At 35.7% G+C, this 21,598-nt stretch overlaps 1 protein-coding gene across 1 annotated transcript; it reads right to left on the bottom strand.

Annotated features, from left to right (window-relative positions):
• Window positions 1-831: 831 nt before the first annotated feature.
• On the bottom strand, window positions 832-21,037 carry LOC114411909 (transportin MOS14-like). The gene is made up of 27 exons (XM_028375649.1): window positions 20,714-21,037; window positions 20,267-20,344; window positions 20,049-20,111; window positions 19,783-19,830; window positions 19,509-19,655; window positions 19,082-19,213; window positions 18,926-18,966; window positions 18,262-18,353; window positions 16,904-17,028; window positions 14,657-14,732; window positions 14,382-14,502; window positions 14,200-14,299; window positions 13,808-13,889; window positions 12,400-12,482; window positions 11,987-12,106; window positions 8,241-8,292; window positions 7,886-8,041; window positions 6,912-7,035; window positions 6,731-6,812; window positions 6,562-6,650; window positions 6,379-6,453; window positions 6,211-6,265; window positions 5,650-5,769; window positions 2,272-2,364; window positions 2,039-2,184; window positions 1,597-1,774; window positions 832-1,495 (listed from the first exon to the last, which is right to left on the bottom strand). Exons 1-27 carry the CDS (start codon window positions 20,834-20,836, stop codon window positions 1,217-1,219), a joined length of 2,880 nt encoding a protein of 959 aa, XP_028231450.1. The 5' UTR covers window positions 20,837-21,037; the 3' UTR covers window positions 832-1,216.
• Between the last annotated feature and the right edge of the window lie 561 nt (window positions 21,038-21,598).

Genomic DNA, 21,598 nt, shown 5'->3' with positions numbered 1-21,598 from the left:
AAATTTATATAATAAATTTTGTGACAATTAATTTGATCTAATAGTTAATTTATTTACATATATAAATTGTAAATAAAAATAATAAGTTTAATAAAAATTTATATATGTAAAAAAATACATTATTAACATAAATCTAATAATGTATTTTTTGGCCTTATTACAATTAATTTTGATCTAATAATATTTTTTTACATATATAAATTTTAAATAAAAATCATAAGTTTCATAAAATTTTATATATGTAAACAAATTAATTATTAGATCAAAATTAGTTGTCACAATTTATTATCTAAATGTACATGTGCATTAAATATACATTAAAAAATTTAGTGTTATATATAACGACATTTAATTATTTTATAACATAATTAATCTATTAGTTCAGTTGATTAAAGCATCGTTCTAATAACGCAAAAGTTACAAAAAATCATATGGACCACTAAAGAATTGACAATTCGTATTGGACTTATTGATTCACAATCCGTATCAAAGGACAATATTGAAATTGCCCATCTTGTACAAGATGGGCCATCAATTTGTTGGGTGCACAAAGCAATGCCCCAAGTTCACCCTTGCACTAGACCCTCGTATAGTCCAATTTTAAGAATCTGTTGAAACTCTTTGGTTTTTTCTGTGAAAAAAAAAATCAGAGATGGCTTATCCACTCTAAATTTAAAAAGGCTGGATCCCAAAGAGCTTAACATTATACTCTCATGGCATCAACACAAGTAAAAATCGGATCCAAAATGAGTCCAATGTGCCGCGTATTTTCATCTGAACATCCGCCTCCATTCATTTTAACAGATTGGTCCGACGAACTGAACACAATTCAGTCACAGATTCCAAAATCGATATTCATTCCAAACTTGAAAATTTGCAGCAACTTATCAATGTACTCTATTTTCCCCCACCTTTTCTGTTTCCATTAAATTACAACTGTATACCATGTAACCTCCGCCCCCCAAAAATGACAACCGGGACAAACATCACTCACCAATCCCACATCTCAAGAATAAAAAGATACAATACCCCCATCGAATTTCTTCCGGCCAACACATCAGAGCATGCAGGGGCAAATTCTTCTAAAAAATTGGAGAATGATAATGGATAAAAAAAAATGAATATAACAGATAGATAATACACAACCAACTAGCCTAACTAACAGACAGGACCCTAAACAAAATGGCCCTCTCTATCAATGGCATTTACCAATCCTCTATGATACATTCACCATATTCAACTCAAGCGGTCTCAAAGCTTCCTGAACTATTTCCTGAACGGCCCTGTTACGTCGGCAAACATCTGACAGCTCTTCAACAGGAACAGTAAGTCCATTAGTATCCCCTCCGGATGCTGCATCAGAAAGTGCTTTTAAGAATCTTGATCGCTCTACATCTGTAACAGCTGTTGATGGAATTAACAAAACACTCTTTTTTGCCCATTCCAGCGCTTGCATCCCATATGATCGAGTTAATGCCAGGAGTGTATAAGATACCTGAGGGAGGTGCAGGTGCACACAAATTAAAAAGAGATAGTTGGACTTCATCCAGTAAAAAATGTGAATGAAAGACAACCAACGTTGACCTGAGAAATTACCACATCCACTCGAGATTTAGGAAGTGCTCCCGTTAATGAAGCAACCAAAATTCTGGTGATGCTGGCACCTCGAGGAATTATTACACTATCTCTTATTGGTATAAATTGCTCCCCCACAGAAGAATTCGCAAGATCAAAAATGTCAGCCAAGAAATGCAATATGGAATTCGAAGCCTCCCTGCAGAGGAGGAAAACAACAAAAAGGTTAAACAACCACACTACATAGAGGAAGTAAGCCATGAAGCAGCATGAAAATTTGTTACTACAGGATTTTTGCCTCTCAATAAGTAGTAAAGAAAAGGATCAAAAACACACGTAACACCCTGTCAAAAAATGGAGGATGCTTTCAAGGTTTTCCTTTTTGTCGTACGCGTGCGTGTGCATGTGAGAGAGTGTGTGTGCGTGTGTGTGAGAGAGAGAGAGAGAGAGAGAGAGATTGTACCTATGCTGTACTGTGATCCCAATCATAGAGCAATCCACTAATGAAGGAAAAACAGACGAGGGAATAAACAGTTGAGGACAGTAGCGAATACACCTTGAGGCCAACAAAAAACAATCATCTGCTATATCAGGCCGGGCTGTGAATTCCTGCAGCAACAAATATAATCAAACATCCAAACACTATCAACAGATCTGAAAGGAAGGTCTACAGCAAAGTCACTACTTAAGTCACACCTGAATATTTGTGAGAAGGAGTGTTGTGTGCTGGAAGAGTGCCTCAATCAAATTTTTCAGGTAGTCAGCACAAGATGGATCAGAACCAAATATCTGAAATGCAAGACACCAACTGTCAAAGTTATGGCAAACTAGTTCATTGACCACACCATGAACAGGAAGGGGGAGGAATTTGTAGAACCTATAGTTGATGATAATTTTTTTATACAGCAAGAAATTTTTTATTAGGAAAAAAATTAGGGGAGTAAATTAATTGAGGAAACAAAGAAGCAAGAATACACAAGAAGGGAAAGATGGTAATAGGTAAAGCTTGTTTTTATTGATATTTCAATCATAGAGAAATAGCATAGAAGTAGAATAAGAAACTGGGGGGTAATGAGAATAATATCTATCAAAACTCCTTTTTAATTTAGAATAAGAAATTTTATTAGGAAAGAAAACTGCAGGAGTAAATTAGTCAAGAATATGAAATCTTCAAATAAGCAAGAACATACATCTAATAAAGAAAGCGAGAGAGACAGATAAAATAAGTAAAGCTCATTTTTCCTGATATCTATCTATCAAAGGGCTCTTATCTCTTTACTGCTTGTGAAAACTATAAAATAAAACTATAAAAGAAGTTCAAAGATTGCTGCATAAATCTACAGTTCTCTGGATACTAACTAACCCATATTAAAAACACAGGAGGCAAGTGTCGGAATATATGGCTACTAGTGAGAACACATAAAATAGAATTTACTACTGTGGTCTAATCTATGAATCACAACAACTCATTTTGTATTTAACCCATGTGCAGCACACAAAAGAATATTACCACCTTTGGGGGTTGGCAAACAGCTACAAGTCCTTTTTGGGGAATAGGGTGTTGTTGGCCAACAGAATGAAGGTGATGCCCTTTAACATAGATGAGACCCAATCTGCGTTCATTGAGGGAAGACATCTATTACATAGTGTTCTCATTGCGAATGAGGTGATTGAAGAGGTCAAAAGGAACAGCAAACCATGCCTTGTATTCAAAGTAGATTACGAGAAGGCATATGATTCGGTTTCTTGGGAATTTTTATTATACATGCTGGAAAGAACAGGTTTCAGCTCTAAATGGGTCAAATGGATTGAGGGGTGTTTGAAATCAGCATCCATCTCAGTTTTGGTGAATGGGAGTCCCTCGGCTGAGTTCCTCCCCAAAAGGGGTCTTAGGCAAAGGGACCCATTAGCTCCTTTCCTGTTTAATGTGGTGGCTGAAGGTCTGAATGGGTTGATAAGGAGAGCTAAGGAAGAAAACCTGTATAAGGGTTTCCAAGTAGGCATCAATAATGTGAATATCAGCATCCTACAGTACACCGACAACACAATCTTTTTTGGGGAGGCAATCATGGAGAATGTTACAGCAATCAAAACTATCCTAAGGACGTTTGAACTTGCCTCAAGCCTAAAAATCAACTTTGCAAAGAGTTGTTTTGGAGTTTTTGGTCAATCACAACAATGGAAGCAGCAGGCAGCCAAATATCTGAATTGCAGATTGCTGGCTCTTCCTTTAGTTTACTTGGGAATACCAATAGGGGCAAACCCGAGGCGAGGACAGATGTGGGATTCTATCATCCACAAATGGAAGAGAAAGTTAGCAAAGTGGACACAGAGACACATATCCTTGGGGGGGGAGAGTGACACTAATACAATTAATGCTAACATCGACCCCTATTTACCTCTTTTCTTTTTTCAGGGTACCTAAATCAATGGTGGATAAGTTGGTGATATTGCAACGTAGATTTTTATGGGGAGGCGCACCCGACCAAAACAAGATTGCATGGGTCAGGTGGGAGACAGTGTGTCTACCAAAAGAAAAGGGTGGTTTGGGCATTAAGGACATCAACAACTTTAACCTTGCATTGCTCAGAAAATGGAGGTGGAAACTCATGCAACACAAAGGAGAACTATGGGCTAGAGTAGTGGAATCCAAATATGGAGGATGGCGGGGTTTGTTTGAAGCAGATAGAGCAGGACCTGAATCAGTATGGTGGAGAGATTTAAAAAGAGCCCTCATTCATACACAACAGGGGCAGCTTATTCAAAATGGCCTGAAGTGGAAGGTAGGCAGCGGAGATAAAATCAAATTCTAGGAGGATAGGTGGATATGTGGGGAGGAGTCACTGGCAGAAAAATTTCCTAGACTTTATTTGATTTCCTTACAGCAGCATCAGGTCATCCAACAGATGGGAAGCCACAAGGATAATGGATGGAAGTGGAATTTTACCTGGAGAAGGCCGTTGTTTGACAATGAAATTGACTGGGCTATCAGTTTTCTAAATGAGGTTCAATATAAGGTCATTCAGCAACAAGGATCTGATCGGTGGGAGTGGATTGGAGACCCAACAGGCCAATATTCAGTGGGAAACTATGTCATGGAATTTTTCCTTATCATAAACAAAACAACATGATAAGTGCACGCTCAAGCATAGTTACCCTGCTGCTTTATGTGTTACTAAACCTGTTTTATAGATATTCTCAGTTTTCCCCCCATTTTACATCAGAAATGCATAGGGTTTCAGATTTGAGTCACCAGTTAAAATCTCCCCCTTGTTGAGACCAAAAAGCACAAGGCACTTGTGTTTTTTTCTCTGACCAACTAGCAGATCTCCAGAGTCATTTTTATCGAAGCCAGAAGATCTCCAGCGCTGTTTCCAATCACCCCTTTGTTCATGTATCATAGCACAGCTTTGGACTTTGTTCTGTTTTTGTACAGTTGTCTGTTTTTATAATTTATTTTTTTTATGTTCTTTCTTCACACTTCAGTCTATATTTCCTAAATTGGTCTGCATTTTCCCAAGTCCTTTGGCATTTGTTTACACATCTGATTGTGTTTATTTTTTCTTACATAATTCCATCTTTCTTTTACTTCATTTCGTGCAGTCTCATTTTTTCTTGACAGCCATGGCATCATCCACTCAATTGTGACTACATTGCTTTTGTTGTAACCTTAGATTAGGGATGATTGTGTGAATGTGAGCTTAGAATTAAAATATGACTTTTGATTATTAATTATTATTGTCGTTAATTTTTAGTTTTATTTTTTAGCATTGATGTGCATACATACCACTGTTTGCTATCCTGCTATGGTATTTTTGGGCTTGGCCGTGCCATGCCGCAGTCAGGGATTGATAACCATGCACTCATGTTCACCTACGGTAAAAAAGATCTTCATTTTAAAGTTGAAAGGTAGTTCTAAGACCACCTTTGCATGCAGACTCATTCCTATAATTCTTATAATAAAAGATATTTACTAACATGCAAAATAAAGGTATCAATTGAGCTAAAACCATATATAACTTCGGCAACAATTGGTTATTAGGAATGGCCAATGGTGTAGCTAGATATGAATACCTTTATAACTTCACTGGAGAGATAAAGAAAGCATGGTTGGTGGTGCTGCCTATAAAGACTCTGAATCTCTTCCAGCATGGCACCAATTGTGAGCCCCATGAACCTTCCAGAAGTTCTCACCTAGAAACATGTGATAGAATATTGCCACATAGCATTCAATAATACAAACTAATCTTTTCAACGTTGATAATGCATAGAACCAGAGTTGAGCTTGTACAGACTCTTTAGGAGGAAGAAGCCACCAGGGAACTGACATTAAATTTTAAATTTGTATCACAGACATGGCTGAAAAACAGCCAACTGAAAACATGGCTTATATTGCATGCTGGAAAAAGAACACATCATAAACATAGCGTGTTGTGATCTCATGAAAATTATGCATGGCCATATGACAGGTTGAGACAAATAATAAGCCTAAGTTGAAAGTTGAAACTACAAATAAAAATTGCAGTAATAAGGAAATTTAGGATAAATGCCTAATCCAAATTGAATGACTCAATACCAATTCATGTCTTGTCATTGTAAATGTGCAAATGGAGCAGAGTTAATGGTTTAGCTTACAGCATATTTACATGCTCGGCAGAGAGATTCCATTGTTCTCATGTCCCAAGCACGACTGGCATCAATATCATCATAAACATGTCTTAGACAAGCAAGCAAGCTTCAAAAAATAGAAGAAAACAAAAGAAGAAATGATAGACATCACATAAGCAACTAGAGATTACTTACATATCAAAAATAGCCTTAAAAATTGGCCATAGCCGTTGAATAGCATCTGCCACAACTTGAGGATGATTTACAAATCTAGAAGAAGATTCAGTCATGTGTTCAGGATTGTAGCCAAATTGAGTTAAAAGAAAAAAAAAAGGTAGTAGGGTGCATAGACATGACAATATTAATTATGGAACACACCTAAAGATGTAGGCAAATCGATCAATATGAACCGTTAACTGCCGAGAAGGTCTTTTACTCAAGCTTTCTGGACCTTGATTGATAGCTTCCTGATGGAGCAAAATATAGAAAGCAAAACCATCAAAAGAAAATGTTTAACTAAAAATATCTCTACAGTTTGGACACTAACCTGTAAAGGAGTTATGACTGGTATGCATAATGCCTCAAGAGCTCTCTTAGCATCATCTGGAGGAAGTTCAGTAACAACCATACTGCACAGAAATTGAAGATGTTTAAATCAATACCTACCATTCAAGATAGAAAAAATAGCAAACAATCCTAGATGCAAATATTTAAAGGAAGCAAACTACCTCAACGCTTCAACCAGATGCAAAGAGTCTTCGGCAGGAACTTTAAAACTATCTTCTCCATTAACTGTCTTGTTGTAGATGTGGAATAGACCTTCTAAGCATCCACAAAGCTTTTTCCGGCAGTCTGAAATCAGAACAAAATCATAGAGTAATGATTCACATATCAAATACTAAACTGCCAATCTCCAACTTGCCTACACAGGCAAGAGCCCTTTGGACGCACTTCTATTTAAAAGAATAAGGACAGCAATGATTGAATTCTTGACCACATGATCAAGAACCAACTATCACCCAAAAGTTTAAGCTGTAGGGTGAAGGCTTACTAACGGCTTTATATCTAACAAAAATCATATAAAATTTAAAGCAAAATTTAATAATTTGATCCATCAAATATTCTGTCTGAATTAACAGGCCATAGCAAAAATAATGGAAATAAATTAAAACAACATCTTCCATGTTCTCCCCACCCAATATTCTCTTTTTTATTCATCTTCTGAAAATTTCTAATCATTACAGGTTTTATTCGGTAAAAGCAGATATAAAAGTAAAATGAGAATGCTAGCAACACTCTATCGTACTCTTTTAAATACACCCTCTACCATTGGCTGAAATTTATTGAAAATCTTAAATTTTGGAGGGTTCCACCTCTCATTTAATGAGTCTCTCTCATAATTTTGTAGTTTACAATAAATTTCAGCCAATAATAGCTTACTAAAAGAGGTTCATCTCATAAAAGCACAAGTGTTTTTCATCACTGTGTATGAAAATGACCAAAACAACTGCTCCATGTAACACTTCATAATCAAACCACACAGTTCAGAAATCAGAAGTTTATTCATTATTGTTTAAACTGGAGTCACTCATCTTCGCTATGTTTGCACTGAATACTGTTGTAACTAACCAAGCTAATTCCTCAACATTCCAAAGGATAAAAAGAAAGTGCAAAAATATACTCAAATAGAAGTTGACTATACCATCACAGATGTGTCTAAATGCCAAAGCAGCAGCAGCTGCACATTCTTCAGATGTACCCATGCCATTCATTAGGATATCTAAAACTGATGGCAGTACAGACAGTCCACAAGATGCAGAATCAAGCCATTTTGAATAAGCTCCAATAGTTAAACACACTGAAAATACAGCAACAAGACATAACAAGCATTTTATAAGTCAGGTACCATACAAATTGAACTAGAAAATCTACAATTTGCGTTAGATATAAAATTACAAGATGGCAAGCAGGAACTAAAAAGTTGATTGGGAAGAGAATAACATAATACACACACACACACACACATATATATATATAAAAGGCAGTATAAACATTACCTGTCTGAAGTAGTTGGGGTTGATGAGGAAGTTTCGGAAGCAAAGCCATGATCTGTATGAAGGCAAAAAAAAAATGAAACTATAAAACAATTTCTTATGAGCTTGCAAGAGAAAGGACTTGGATAGTGTCATCATACTAGCCATTGAAACAAGGGGCGCTTAATTATGCCATTTCAGATGGTGCTATTTTACTAACCACTGAAGTAAGGGATGCTAAATTATGCCATTTCAGATTGTACTAGACCCTGAACTAGGGGACATTAAATTATGCAAAAAAAACAAACGTACTGGTGGTAGCCACTAAAATAGAGTACCAAGCATATTGACATATTGAAGAGGTTAAAAATTAGTACGACTTTGAAATCCTCCTTCATAGTTGTGTCTCAGTTCAAAATTGAAGTTGTAAACCACAGTCAAATCATTAGTATATCAAACAGGTTGTAGATAAAGGTAAATTAAATTAACTTCCCTGGGATATGGCCAAATATCAAGACCACTTTTTAATATTAAAATTCACTCCATTACTGTTCACTGCTATATTGATAGAACCCCAATTGATAAACTAATAGAATATAATACTAAACACAAATCACATACAGTACAGCAATACACTTGCTATAGCAAGGACAATAGTCTCCTACAGAGAATATCCTTTACTCACAAACCACAGATACAACACGCTTGCTTAGTTATACACCTTATTACCAGATATAATTCTAGTACATAACTGCCATCAGTTATTTTCTATGAATAATTTTCATCATTCAGTTTATAATGCAGAACTAATACAGAATTGCTAATACAGGATAAGTTATTTTCTAACACATAATCTCCTAATAATAACTGCCTCCAATCCATCAATGCATCCTTCCTAACCCATGAGGAATACTCTACCTCTCATCAATACCTCCTGCTGAAAAATCAGCCTTGGGGGAAGAAGCTTCTTCCTTGTTCTCTTCATCCACTCCATCCCATAGCAATTACCTCTCCTTTATTTAGAGCTTCGTTATCTCCCAAAAGGCAAAAATCACCAACCTTAAAGGATGGAATTTCTCTTGCATTGGTGTAAAGGATGGAATTTCTCTCCACAAAAAAACATAACCTTAAGTTTTTGCCTCCATAAATTCTTGATAAGTTAAATGTCACAACCCTTACCTTTTCTCAACAGAATTCCATTGATCCCCTTCCTTCTTCCTCCTTGTTGACGTTGAAAAGGAAAGGTCTCTGTTTTGAGAAAAAAACTCTAAGCCATTAAACCAGAATTCATGCCATTTCTCATTCTAACTGCAACTTGGCTGGGTTGCAGCAGTTTAGAAATTAGCTCCCAATTTTACATCCCTGCTCCAAACAGCGTAACCAATTGCATTGCTTGAAGGTGGGAGTTGCGGATGGTTGAAATTGTGTTTGATAAGCCCATGAAACCTAAAGCACTAACACTTATTTATGCTAATCATAATCCTAACTAATTACCTATTCTAGCATTCTATAAGGGCCACCGCGACTAACCAACAAATCCCATCCTAACGCACATATACTCCTAATACTAATTGCCTCCAGTCCATCAAGGATTCCTTCCTAACCCACTTGAATCTTGGTTCTCATCACATCTTAAAAAAAATCTTTGTTGCCAGAGTATTATTTTTCTGTTAAGAATTACTTTGTATTGGAAAAAACCCAAGTCTCACATCAACTAGAGATAGTGTAAAAATATAATATACATAAGTGTGGGGCAACCCTCACCACCTGAGTTGACTTTTAAGGTTAAGTTAGGTTCAAACCCACATTTTAAGATGGTACCAGAACTTATCCTAGATCCATTAAATGAGCCACTCATCATGTCATCCACGCACCAAACTCAAAAGTGTTAGGCATGAGGGAGTGTATTGGGAATAACCTAAGTCCCACATTGGCTAGAGATAATGCAAGAGTGAATAGGCAATTTAGTCCCTGAGATTGTACCCATTTTGTATATTAGTCCCTAACTTAATATTAAATTCAAAATAGTCCATATCTTTGCATAAGTGTTGTAAAATAGTCCTTCCGTTAAATTTTAAAGTAACGTCGTTAATGAGGTCAATTTTAGTGCCACGTGGACTATCCAACGTGGCACTAAAGGATGACGTGACATGACACGTGGACGTGCCTCCTAAAAGATGTCACGCCATTTGATGAAAACAAAACGAGTAAATAGGCAATTTAGTCCCTGACTTTGTGCCCCTGTTGCATATTAGTCTCTAACTTAATGAAAAATTCAAAATAGTCCTTATCTTTTGCATAAGTGTTGCAAAATAGTCCCTAACTTAAAAGATGTCAGAAATCGCGCTTAAAGTGTCCATGCATTGCAAAGGTTGTGCCTTGCACGATTTCTGGCGGTGCAGATTCCTCCTTGAATTCCTTGTCATCTTTTGATTCCTTGCAAAATCAGAACCCAGAATGATACATTGATGGTAATTGAAGAAAAAAAAAGAGGAAAAGAGAATGGTTATGCAGACCTCGCCCATTGGTGTTGACAGCTACAGAGATAAGGTTGTTGCTGTGGATTTTTGGTTCTTTTTATTTGTGCAAGTGTGTGTGGATTATTTTTTGTATATATGCCTCAATTGGTTCAGAACCATCAAATTTGAAGAAGCCACTCATTCTATCATCATCAAATGACGTGGCACTAAAATTGACCTCACTAACAGCGTTACTTTAAAATTTAACGGAAGGACTATTTTGAATTTTTCATTAAGTTAGGGACTAATATGCAACAAGGGTACAAGGTTAGGGACTAAATTGTCTATTTACTCGTTTTGTTATCATCAAATGACGTGGCATCTTTTAAGAGACATGTCCACGTATCATGCCACGTCATCCTTTAGTGCCACGTTGGATAGTTCACGTGGTACTAAAATTAATCTCACTAACGGCGTTACTTTAAAATTTAACGGAAGGATTATTTTGCAACACTTATGCAAAGATAGGGACTATTTTGAATTTAATATTAAGTTAGGGACTAATATGCAAAATGGGTACAATCCCAGGGACTAAATTGCCTATTCACTCATAAGACAAAAATAGAATATATAAGTGAACGACGACCCTTATCCCATGAGCTAGCTTTTAGGGTTGAGTTATGCCAAACCCACATTCTAAGATGATATCAGAGCCTATCCTAGATCCATTAACGGACCATCCACCAAGCCCAAAGTGCTGAGCGTGAGGGGGTGTATCGGGAAAAATCCAAGTCCCACATAAGCTAGAGATAAGGCAAAGATAGAATATATATAAGCGGGGGCAACCCTCCCCCCATGAGTTAGCCTTTGGGGTTGAGTTAGGCCCAAACCCACATTCTCAAACTTTGTCACTTCTACAATCTCCTTCAAGGTGAGGTTGAAATGACAGGAATGTTTTCTCATATTTTCTGTTTAGTATTTTGATATAGATAAAATTTAATAAGAGAAAATAAATAATAAAAAAACATTTTTTTCTATAAAAAAATTCATTTCCTTTTGGAGTTTCTTTAATATAAATCACAAGATACTCAAGGAGTCAGGTTCTATGCACCTAGATATGTACAAAAGGGCTTAAGTACAGATAGAAACCATCTGTGAGGACAAAAGTGTATAAAATCATGGAAGGATTTTATAATGTCACATTAAAAGCAAAAAATGAATTGTGATATTTCAAAGTCAGCAGGAGATTCTACCCATTTGGCTACATTGTAGAGATAAACTATATAATAATTATTAAAGGCGTAACCATACCTGAGGCATTACTTCTGCTTCGACAACCGACACATAATTTGATATTGCCCGAATACAAAACAAAGCAGCCTCTGCTGGACGCCATTCCTTGTGTTCATTATTACCATGGCCAGATACAGCCTAAACAGGGGGACAAGGAAGTTCAGAAAAAGTGAGAGGCTTAGGAAATAACATTCACACATTATTTAAGCAAAAGCACATATAAGCAGAAAAACATAGCCAACATCTACAATCTACTTACTGATATTAGGGTTAATGCAGAAGAATAAACTCTAGAGACTCACAAGTTCAGAATGAAACTTATGCACTAAAATTTGATTAAACAGATAAGCAATATCCACCATTACAATAACCTTATATTAATAATAGGTGAAGCATATTTAATTTAAATCACTTCAAGATGTATTCCGCACCTCAAGCAGTTTCATGTATAGAATTTTAAGTGTGGCATCACCGCCAAGAACTGATGATGCATCTGTTAATACATCCGCAACAGCTGAAACAACAATTTGCAGTTAGCCTATGAGTAATGTCATCTAATTCTGGTTGAAATAAAAACAGCCCTTATATGGTTTGAGTAGTATTATATATAGTTTTGTTGATAAGTAACAACAATCTTTATATGGATTGGATATCCATCCACGAAAAAATAATAATGGATGAGCTTGATTTTTTTCTAAAATGAATCATAATGCACTAATGTCTGTGATGCATCCATTTCAATCCTACTCAAAATGTATCCAAACTATCTATTTTAAACCCATTTATAACATTGAAGGACCAAATTGACATCCAAATTCTTTCTGAGGGGCCAACCTACTGTCTCCTATTGGAGGACCACCTTGAGTGTGTGTGTGTGTGTGTGTGTGTATCAAAGCAGAGAAATGGTATTAACTGTCAGCTGACACCACAACAGAAGTAATCCATGCAAATTATTGTGTTCCCATTCAAGCATAATAACAGGGTAAAAGTTCTATAACTATACATCCATCCACATTGCAATACCATTATTTCACAACAGATTAGGAAACTCACTATAAATTTGCAATTCAATACTCAGAAAATTACTGTAAAAAATATGTATATTGCAAAGCCCCAGCAACTGCAACTAAAAATGCCATATCTAAAGACAATTAGAGTGTGCTTGCGGAAAATATATTAATTCAATAATTAATTATAAATATAATATTTTTTTCTTACAACCAATTATAATCAAATCTTTTTTTGTTTGGGTATATTTGTTGAAAGCAAAAATTTATTTTGTTTATACTGCATAAAAAAAGTTACTTTAACATAAATTACAAAAATAAAGAATATGGCATTATTTGTTATATTAATAATAGTAATGATTTATTAACATTTAAACCTTTTTGAAATATAGTTTAGGGTTTATGGTTTATGCAAAAGAATATGCAAGAGAAGTAGAAGAGAAAAGAGAGTTTGGGATCAGCATATGAGAAGTAAGGTCACAGGTAAAAAAGATAAATGAGGTCTGTTGTGGTAAATGCGGTTGCTGCTTTGCAATAAATGCAACAGTCAGGGTAAATGAATGAAAATGGAAATTTGACATTTGAGAGAGAATATAATATAAAAAATTGAATCAAAATGATCAAGCTGAGAGATGGAGACTCAACAGCATTTTTTAACCATGAACAGCTTTTTTGAGTTTTCATCTCAATTGCCAAACATACTAGCTTCTCTCTAAAACAGCTTAAATGTGAAATCAATTATCAATCTAATATACCCCTGAATATAATCAATCTAATGCACAATAATATATGGAAAACAAGCAAATGAATCACAACACCACCAACCCATTACCATATTTAGTCTGCTTAAATTCCTTAAGATCCTCATATGAAAGGTCTTGATAATCTTCAGGATACTGAACCCGAAAGATAACCTACAAAACATCCATGAAAAAAATAGCATAAAAATAATGGCAGGTACAGAATCGAGTCATGACTGAAAATAAAAGTGTTGTGCATGAGTAACACAGGCAATAAATCATATTTCATAATGCAACAAGAATGTTGAGAATAATCATGTAAATAGTAGAAAGTCATGCAAATTTTTATGGGATATAGATAATTACAAAACTGGTTTTAAGGTAGCACACATGAGAGCTGGAAATCATGCATAGCAAGGGTGTTTTGACAGTTTCAGAGGAAAATTTGAGTTCCAACTTCAAGTTTCCAACCAGGAAGACTCACCAGCGATACAAGTGACTCATATGCAGGTCGAAAAACATGCAGCCTTCTATTTCTCTCAGCTTCAATGCATGTTTCGTTGCCATATGAAATATAGGACTCCCTGACAGATTATGTAATAATCATATTTCTGGTTAAAGCAATGCCAAGTAAAAACAGTACTTTCTAGAGTGAAGAAAAATCACCTTTTAGTCAAGTTTAACTGGAGACTATGCCAAAAGTTAAAAGTCATAGAAGCAATATCATATTCGGCATGTGAAGCAACTTCCAACAGTGCATGCACTATTAACATTGATTCATCTGAACCTGGAAAATTCAGTCATGATGCAGACACAGTAAGTTCAACACAACCAAGAACCATGAGATACTAGCCATGGCAACAAAGTTTTTCACAGAGCATGAGAAAGCATCAATTCTTCTCAAAGAGAAACCAACAAAGATTATATCCAAGTACAAGTACCAGTTGCAATCAGTTCCACATATGAATCACCCATGTCTGCAAATAACCTAGCAATTGCCTTCACATCTTCCTCGTCCTAAAGGCAGATAAGAGGATCATGAAAAGAAGACTCAAGTATAGCAGGCAACTGTCTTTAAATTAAGAATGTCAATATCATATATAATGAACAAAACATCGCTATGATTGGAATACAAATTAGTCCTTTTCTATATCCATGGTCATTCACATAGTCATACAGTTTTACAAACTGAAATCCTTAAAATGAATTTTTAATTAAAAAATCATTAACTTATTACAGATGATATATTTTTTTCAGAAAATCTCGCAGATTATTCAATTTCTTGGTGAATGAGACACCTCAACAAATTATAGAGACCAAGTGTTGCACACAACAGCAGTAACAGGTACACACACACACATACAAACAATAATTTGGCAAAGTAATTTAAATACCTATTTATCCATTAGCCTGAAAAAAATAGCAAAAAATGCAAGTAAAAAACAAGAAAAAAAAATCAATACTTAACTGACCATTGATTTTGAAACCCTTACAGCCTAAATTAAAAAAAAGAATTATAGGGTAAACTTCCAAAATATTACAACTGGAACTTGTGAACTTTAGTAACATCAGAATGTGAGTTTGCTTTGTAATATCATCATACACGATAAAAATTATACAGTTTAAGGTAGTTGACCTTGCTCTTGTATCAGTGTCACCTCACCTCACACAGCCTGGCTGCTATGGTATGTTCACCAAGTCATGCTTTTGGGAAGAAGAAATAACAGCTGTCTTTACAGTCAAATAAAAGCTGTCAAGATACTACATTGATGGGACAAAAATTCCTGTTTTTCCCTGCTTATGTTTGACTACCACACTGGTCTTGAAAAGGCAATTTTTGAAATTCAATTCCTTTTTCACCTACGAGATATGAAAATAGGATAGAAAATCCCTTATGTTTCAAAGAAAAATGCCCTAGATTGTTTGGCTACTGCTCTGTTCCTTTAAACTGCAGCATCACACCAACAGACATATACACTTTGATCAGACTCGCGACCCTGTCCTCATTAACTTTATTTTACAGTGAACACAATGTCTGGCAAACAAGGGGGCTGGGCCAAAGAATCACCGGGTTACTGGAAAAAAATGTCCTAGGAAGCTGGAGGTACGGAGGTGCTAGGCCACAATTAACAAGGTCTATAGGAGAAGGAATAAGAGGTCCATATTAGAAGAGCCCATCCTGTTAATGATAGGATTGTTAGTTATGATAATGAGATGAAACATAAAGTTAGTTATGATAGTAAGAGGGAAGTAAATAGCAACAGGGAGAGGGGGTATCCGAATAGAAGTCTCTTCCTCTGTGTTTTCTTTTCAGTTTTCTTCCTTTCTTAAACCAGTATCTTACAAAAAGATATCTGCAAGTGTAACCCAGTGGTTTCCCAACCAAGTCATTCTGCTTTGAATGTCCCACCTGTTGGAAGACTTCTCACATGATGCATTTCCCAGTAGAATCCCAGTAGGCAGCAGCCAACCAATTTTTCAGCAAAGCAACCTAGGTTTCAGCATGAAGTAATATTTGCAGTCCCCCTACCAGCCTCACCCACCACTGTACTTTTTATTTTGCCATGCTTCTTGAAGCTAATTTATTAGTTAGATTAATTATTATTGGCTTTTTATATGATTTATGATTATTAATGCTGAATATGACTTCAATTTCAAGTATTTTATATTTTTGAGCATTTATACATGTGTAGTATAAATTATTTGCGTTCTATGTAATTTCTTTGGTATCGTGGCTGCTATAGGTCTCTTAGGGTCAGCTGCCCAGCACTGGTTTAAAGGTTGAGTGCTATGATATAGAGTGAACACATTATATTCCTGCCTTAAATTCTGAGTGAAATTGTCAACCAGAACAGAACATAACATTCAAGTAGCTAGCTGTTAGCTGCCCACTAAATAAATAGAGAAACCATCAAAGGCTGGCATGATTCACTAAATATTTGGTATTCACAGCATGCCCCTAAAACCATAGCTGCGACTCCCAATCAACCATTTGATGCATTGCAAACAAAAAATCTAGCAGTTTAAATTTTACGTTACTGTTGACTATAACCATCGAGTAAATGCCAGCAGAGAGAACAGAATCAGCAATATCACAAACAAAAACTGTTCCAGTATGCTTCGGAATTATCAAGTAGGCAATCTCTCATGCCCCAGAGCATGCAGATTGAATACTAAAAAGTGTTTACCTTCGTAGAATCACTAAGCTGGGCTTTTAGATTCATAACATGAGGTACAATGACTTGAATTAAGGGCATATTTGCAGAAACATCAATGTCCCCTGCTGTTGTGTAGTGTATTAACTCGGAAATCACTGCAAAGAGAGCGCACACAAAAAACAAAAAGAATATTATGTTGACAACAGGAACACCAACAGCAATAATCAAATGGTGGTAATAATAACAAATGCTGAAAGTGAAAGCAACATCAATCATTAAAAATATCCAACTTCTAAGCAATCAAGCAAAGACAGCACAACTACTGCTGCTGAAGGAAGGAAGTGGGAGACATGGAACTTTATTTGGATGTCATGCCAACACAAAATTTTATTATACAAACAAGCTTATAATACACATTGTACGGATTCATTTTGCACTAGCAGTTCTTTTCCTTCTCTAATAATATTCCAATTTCCTTGGGGTAACATCATATTTTTTATTTATTCAACATTTTTTTAGAAGAATATCTCATTACAGCAAGACTGCAACAATAAGCTGGTAAACGGTAACAGTTCCTGGTTTAAATTGTAAAACTGTATAGTGTGGGATATGAAGTGTTAATTAACCTAAATATTATATAATTTCTAGACCAAATCGTGGTGGGAACCCAATCCAACATCTAAAACTAATAGGGTTTTAAGATCCAAGGCTCCAACCAACACTTATATGGACCAGAGAAAATGCCTAGTTTATTTATTTTGGGAAGCCTGTTTATTTCTCATGAGCCAATCACCAAGTGACTAACTTCTTTTATTCTATAACACCAAATTGCTTATTCTTTTTAAGTTTTAAGGGTCTCTTTGATAACAAATGACCCATTATTTCTTTAAATATGAAAGACTAAGAGAGGCATTAAACAATACAAGTCAAAAGTTGATGAGAAGTCTTCCTAAACAACAAAAAACAATAATGTCAAAAAAAAATAACAGCAGAAATAATGCTTTTTGAGGAGTGCTAGCAACACTCTCTAACACACTCCTTGTAACCCACTATTTTTATTTATTCAAATTTATTGAAAACTACAAAATCATGAGAGAAACTCATTAAATAAGATGAGAGATCCACAATTATGATTTCCAATAATTTCAACCTATTAGAGAGAGTGTTCAAAAAAGTGTGTTAGAATGTGTTCCTAGTATTTCTCGTGTTTTTTTCATCTTAAGACAAAATTTTAACCTTGAAATATTATTGCAAGCTTTCTTAATGAGGATTTGCTGGCTTAGCAATGTCAATATTACTTAAATGGACTTGAGTGAGCAAGAAAATAGCTAAAAATAAAATAAACAGAACACAAGATTAATGTTTTCCCACTTGTCAACTTGTCATACCATTTACAGATGCCTCTGAAAGTAACTCAGAATTCAAGCTTGACAATGCCGTGAGAACTAGCGGATGAGAACTAAGAACTGATCCAGGAATCCTGGAGAACAGAAAAAAAATCACTGGCCAATAGAATCAAATACTTTTTCCCCACTAGAAGATTGAGAGAAGAACAGACCTGAATAAGTTTATAAAGAACATATATAACTTAAATAGTCCATCTAAGTTTCATCAAGTAGTAATAAACAGTCCCCCAAGCCTCTTCATTCAACTTTATGAATGCTAAACTATAACCCATTCCCAGCATTTTTAGATATGCTTCCCACACCTTCTATCACTTTCACATAACAAAAGCAGTCTATAAATGTAGAACTCAGATAAATTATCCACTCCTAACATTCTTTCACATGAAAGCCAAATTTTAATGTTCATTAAAACACACACACAACAAAAAAGAAAGACTTTTAAATCTTAAACTGGGGACAACAGAGCATTTATGCGATTTTAACAAAAGCTTACGGTCATTCATTAAATGGTTTAAATGAGTCATTGATACCCCAAAAGTTCTTAAAAAAATAACATTGAAGAAGAATAACATATTACAATTATCAGTAATGCCCCATGTGATGAACAAAATTTAGATACAGGCCTAAACAAAGAGAAATTCCGTACCCATGCTTTAGGCGAAGCCATGAAGCAAATGCCTCAAGAACCTGACCATTTAACATGAAAACATCGCCATAAGACCACTTAATAAACCTAAGTTGAAAATACCTCACAAGAACCACATAATGGACAGTGAGTAAATGGATAATATCCACTGCTCACCTGCTCCTTAAGTTCAGAAATACTCAAACACGCTGTCAAGATATTAAGAGAAACTTCCATTTGAGATGTAAGCTCTTTTTCAAATTGACGTCGCCTTTCTGGGCGAGCTGCTATCTTATAATTTAATACTTCCTGTGTATAAAGAAAAAATATACAAAAGGCATAATATGCAACACAAGCGTACCAATTGTTAATAAACTTATTTTAATTAAAATACTTTTTTACAACCATTTATATAAGAATTTATGAGTTGCGTGATGTTAAGCTAAGCACTACATAAACAACAATATCCAAGTCCAACAAGAAAGCAACTTTGTAAATTATAACAACTTGGCGTTGAGTTATTCAAAGTTCAGACATGTGCCTAATTAATAAGATGAAAAGATGACGCATGTTCCTCACACGCTACTGATGTCAGCTTATATACCTCAGGTAGAACTGTAAGTAACTCCAAGAATCCCGGTATATATTCCGGATGGGAATCCATCTCATCCCTAAGCCATTTAACTATACCACCATCCCCCCAGTCTTCTGCAGGCACGTGCACAGCCAAGGCAGCCACTGCAATGCTAATCTACAGGTGCAGACAATTTTGAAGAATACATTTGGTTACATTAGATTTCCATATAAAAAGCACAAAACTAACCAATAAGACAAACTAAAAAGAAGACAGAAGGTTGCAAGGGACTTCTATATGACACCTGTGTTCTGACTTTTGGAGGACCCTTGTGGAACTTTTTCAGTAAGGTCTGCATTCAAAAACAACTATGAAAGTAAAGCATATAAAGTATTGTTTCTACTTAAACATCAGCATGGTCATGGGTCCATAAATCAAACAATTTTACACTGAGCAGGTTTGAAAACAGGAGTATATATGCAGTCCTTTTAAGACGGAATAAAATTACACGTCCCAAACTTAAATAAACACCCTAGGAATAGCACCAACAATACATAAACCCTCACTCACATTCAATGAGTCACGCAACGGCCGAAAAGCTGTGGAAGGGAGCTCCTCAAAGTCCCTTTGTACCTAAATCATACCAAAAACAAGTACTCAAAACCCGAGAAGAAGAAGTAGCCCTCTCAGCGCAAGTATTTTGCATTCAGAAACTAACACCCAACATTCTTAAACACGCATAAGCGTTAACTACACATCAACATGAAGTAGAAGAACAGCAGAGTTACCTTGCTTCTCAAGGTCTGAGAACAAAATATCAAAGTTTCTAGATTGCTACTGGGATCATGAAGTAAATTATCACCCACCTGCAGATAACAAAAGTAAGAAACGTATGTACAGTACGCAAGCCCGTTTGCAACTTTGTTTCTGCACCGAATTACAGAGCTCACACAATTCAAAAGATGAAAAAAAGCCCTAAGTGTCCTTGAAATCCAGAAGACACAGAAATAGAAACATTCACAAAACACAGCTAGATAAATAACTCTCAGCGAAGTTCACAGCTCCAGCGGTGGTCAAATCAAGTACCGAAAAATAAAAGATAGCATCGACAAACAACACCATTATGTAGTGATTCAGTGAAAATCAAATCGGCGCGCGGCGAAGAGAGAGACAAATCGGAAACGAAACGAAACGAAACGAATCGAGTAGAGCAGAGAACGGATAGATGGAAGAACCTGCCACGCGTCCAAAGTTCGCTGGAAATCCTGGAGATAGCGATCGGCTTGCATGCGCACCGCATCATCGGGGTGATGGTACAGTGCATTTAGGGCTTCTTTGACAGTGTTCTGAAGGTCCATGCTCCTCAAATCGAAACGAATCGCAGCACTGATACAAGAAGACGAAAGCAAAGCTCAATCTGGCACTTTGGGATTTGTATCTGCAGCTTTTTCAATTTCGGTGTTCTGGTTTGGGCACTGCGTTTGAAATGAGAGAGTGAGGTTTGTTGATAAAGCGACGAAAGGGGTTTTTGGCGCCCGGTGAGAAAGCCTTGGAGCCTTGGAGCCTTGCACTTGCTTCTTTGGACCGAGACACTTTCTCAGCCGTTTGATCTATAGACACTAGGTCAACTTATGTGTCTTGCGCTTCTGATCTAGACACGTGGCTGTGATCATTCAGGTTTCAGTGTTGGGGCCCATTTTACACACCGTCAACGTGTGAATCCTCGTGGAACGAGGACGCCTGAACTGCGGTTGTTTTTTTTTGTTTTTTTTTTACCTTTCACTTCTTTTGTAATTGGCATCACATTTTTTGTTTAAACTTTTATTAAAAAAATAAATCTTGTTAATGCATATAGTTAGGATATTAATTAAGAAGTTAAAAAATAGATTATTTTATATAAGATTATAGAAAAATATAAAAAAAATTATAAACAACATAATTTTATTTATCTCAATAAAAAAATAATTTCTTAATCAATATTCAAATACCGTGGTTAGCATTTGCAAAAAAATAAAAAGTTTGAACTAAAAATTTTGTTTGAAGGTCACAAAGGCGTCCATAATAAGATTCATGTTACTTGATTGGCGGACTCACTCCATAATATTCATGAGACAAGTTTG

This window comes from Glycine soja, chromosome 5, assembly GCF_004193775.1.
Source record: "Glycine soja cultivar W05 chromosome 5, ASM419377v2, whole genome shotgun sequence".
NCBI lineage: Eukaryota > Viridiplantae > Streptophyta > Magnoliopsida > Fabales > Fabaceae > Glycine > Glycine soja.
The sequence above is the reverse complement of the archived record's forward strand: the minus strand, read 5'-3'. Positions and strand labels throughout refer to the sequence as shown.

Excerpts from the sequence above, each read along its gene's own strand:
- LOC114411909 (XM_028375649.1), bottom strand. The coding sequence starts at position 20,836 with ATGGACCTTCAGAACACTGTCAAAGAAGCCCTAAATGCACTGTACCAT. Across the intron at positions 20,345-20,713 it reads GAACTTTGGACGCGTGGCAG|GTGGGTGATAATTTACTTCA; the intron begins GTTCTTCCATCT and ends TGTTATCTGCAG. Across the intron at positions 19,656-19,782 it reads CTCCAAAAGTCAGAACACAG|ATTAGCATTGCAGTGGCTGC; the intron begins GTGTCATATAGA and ends CTGCACCTGTAG.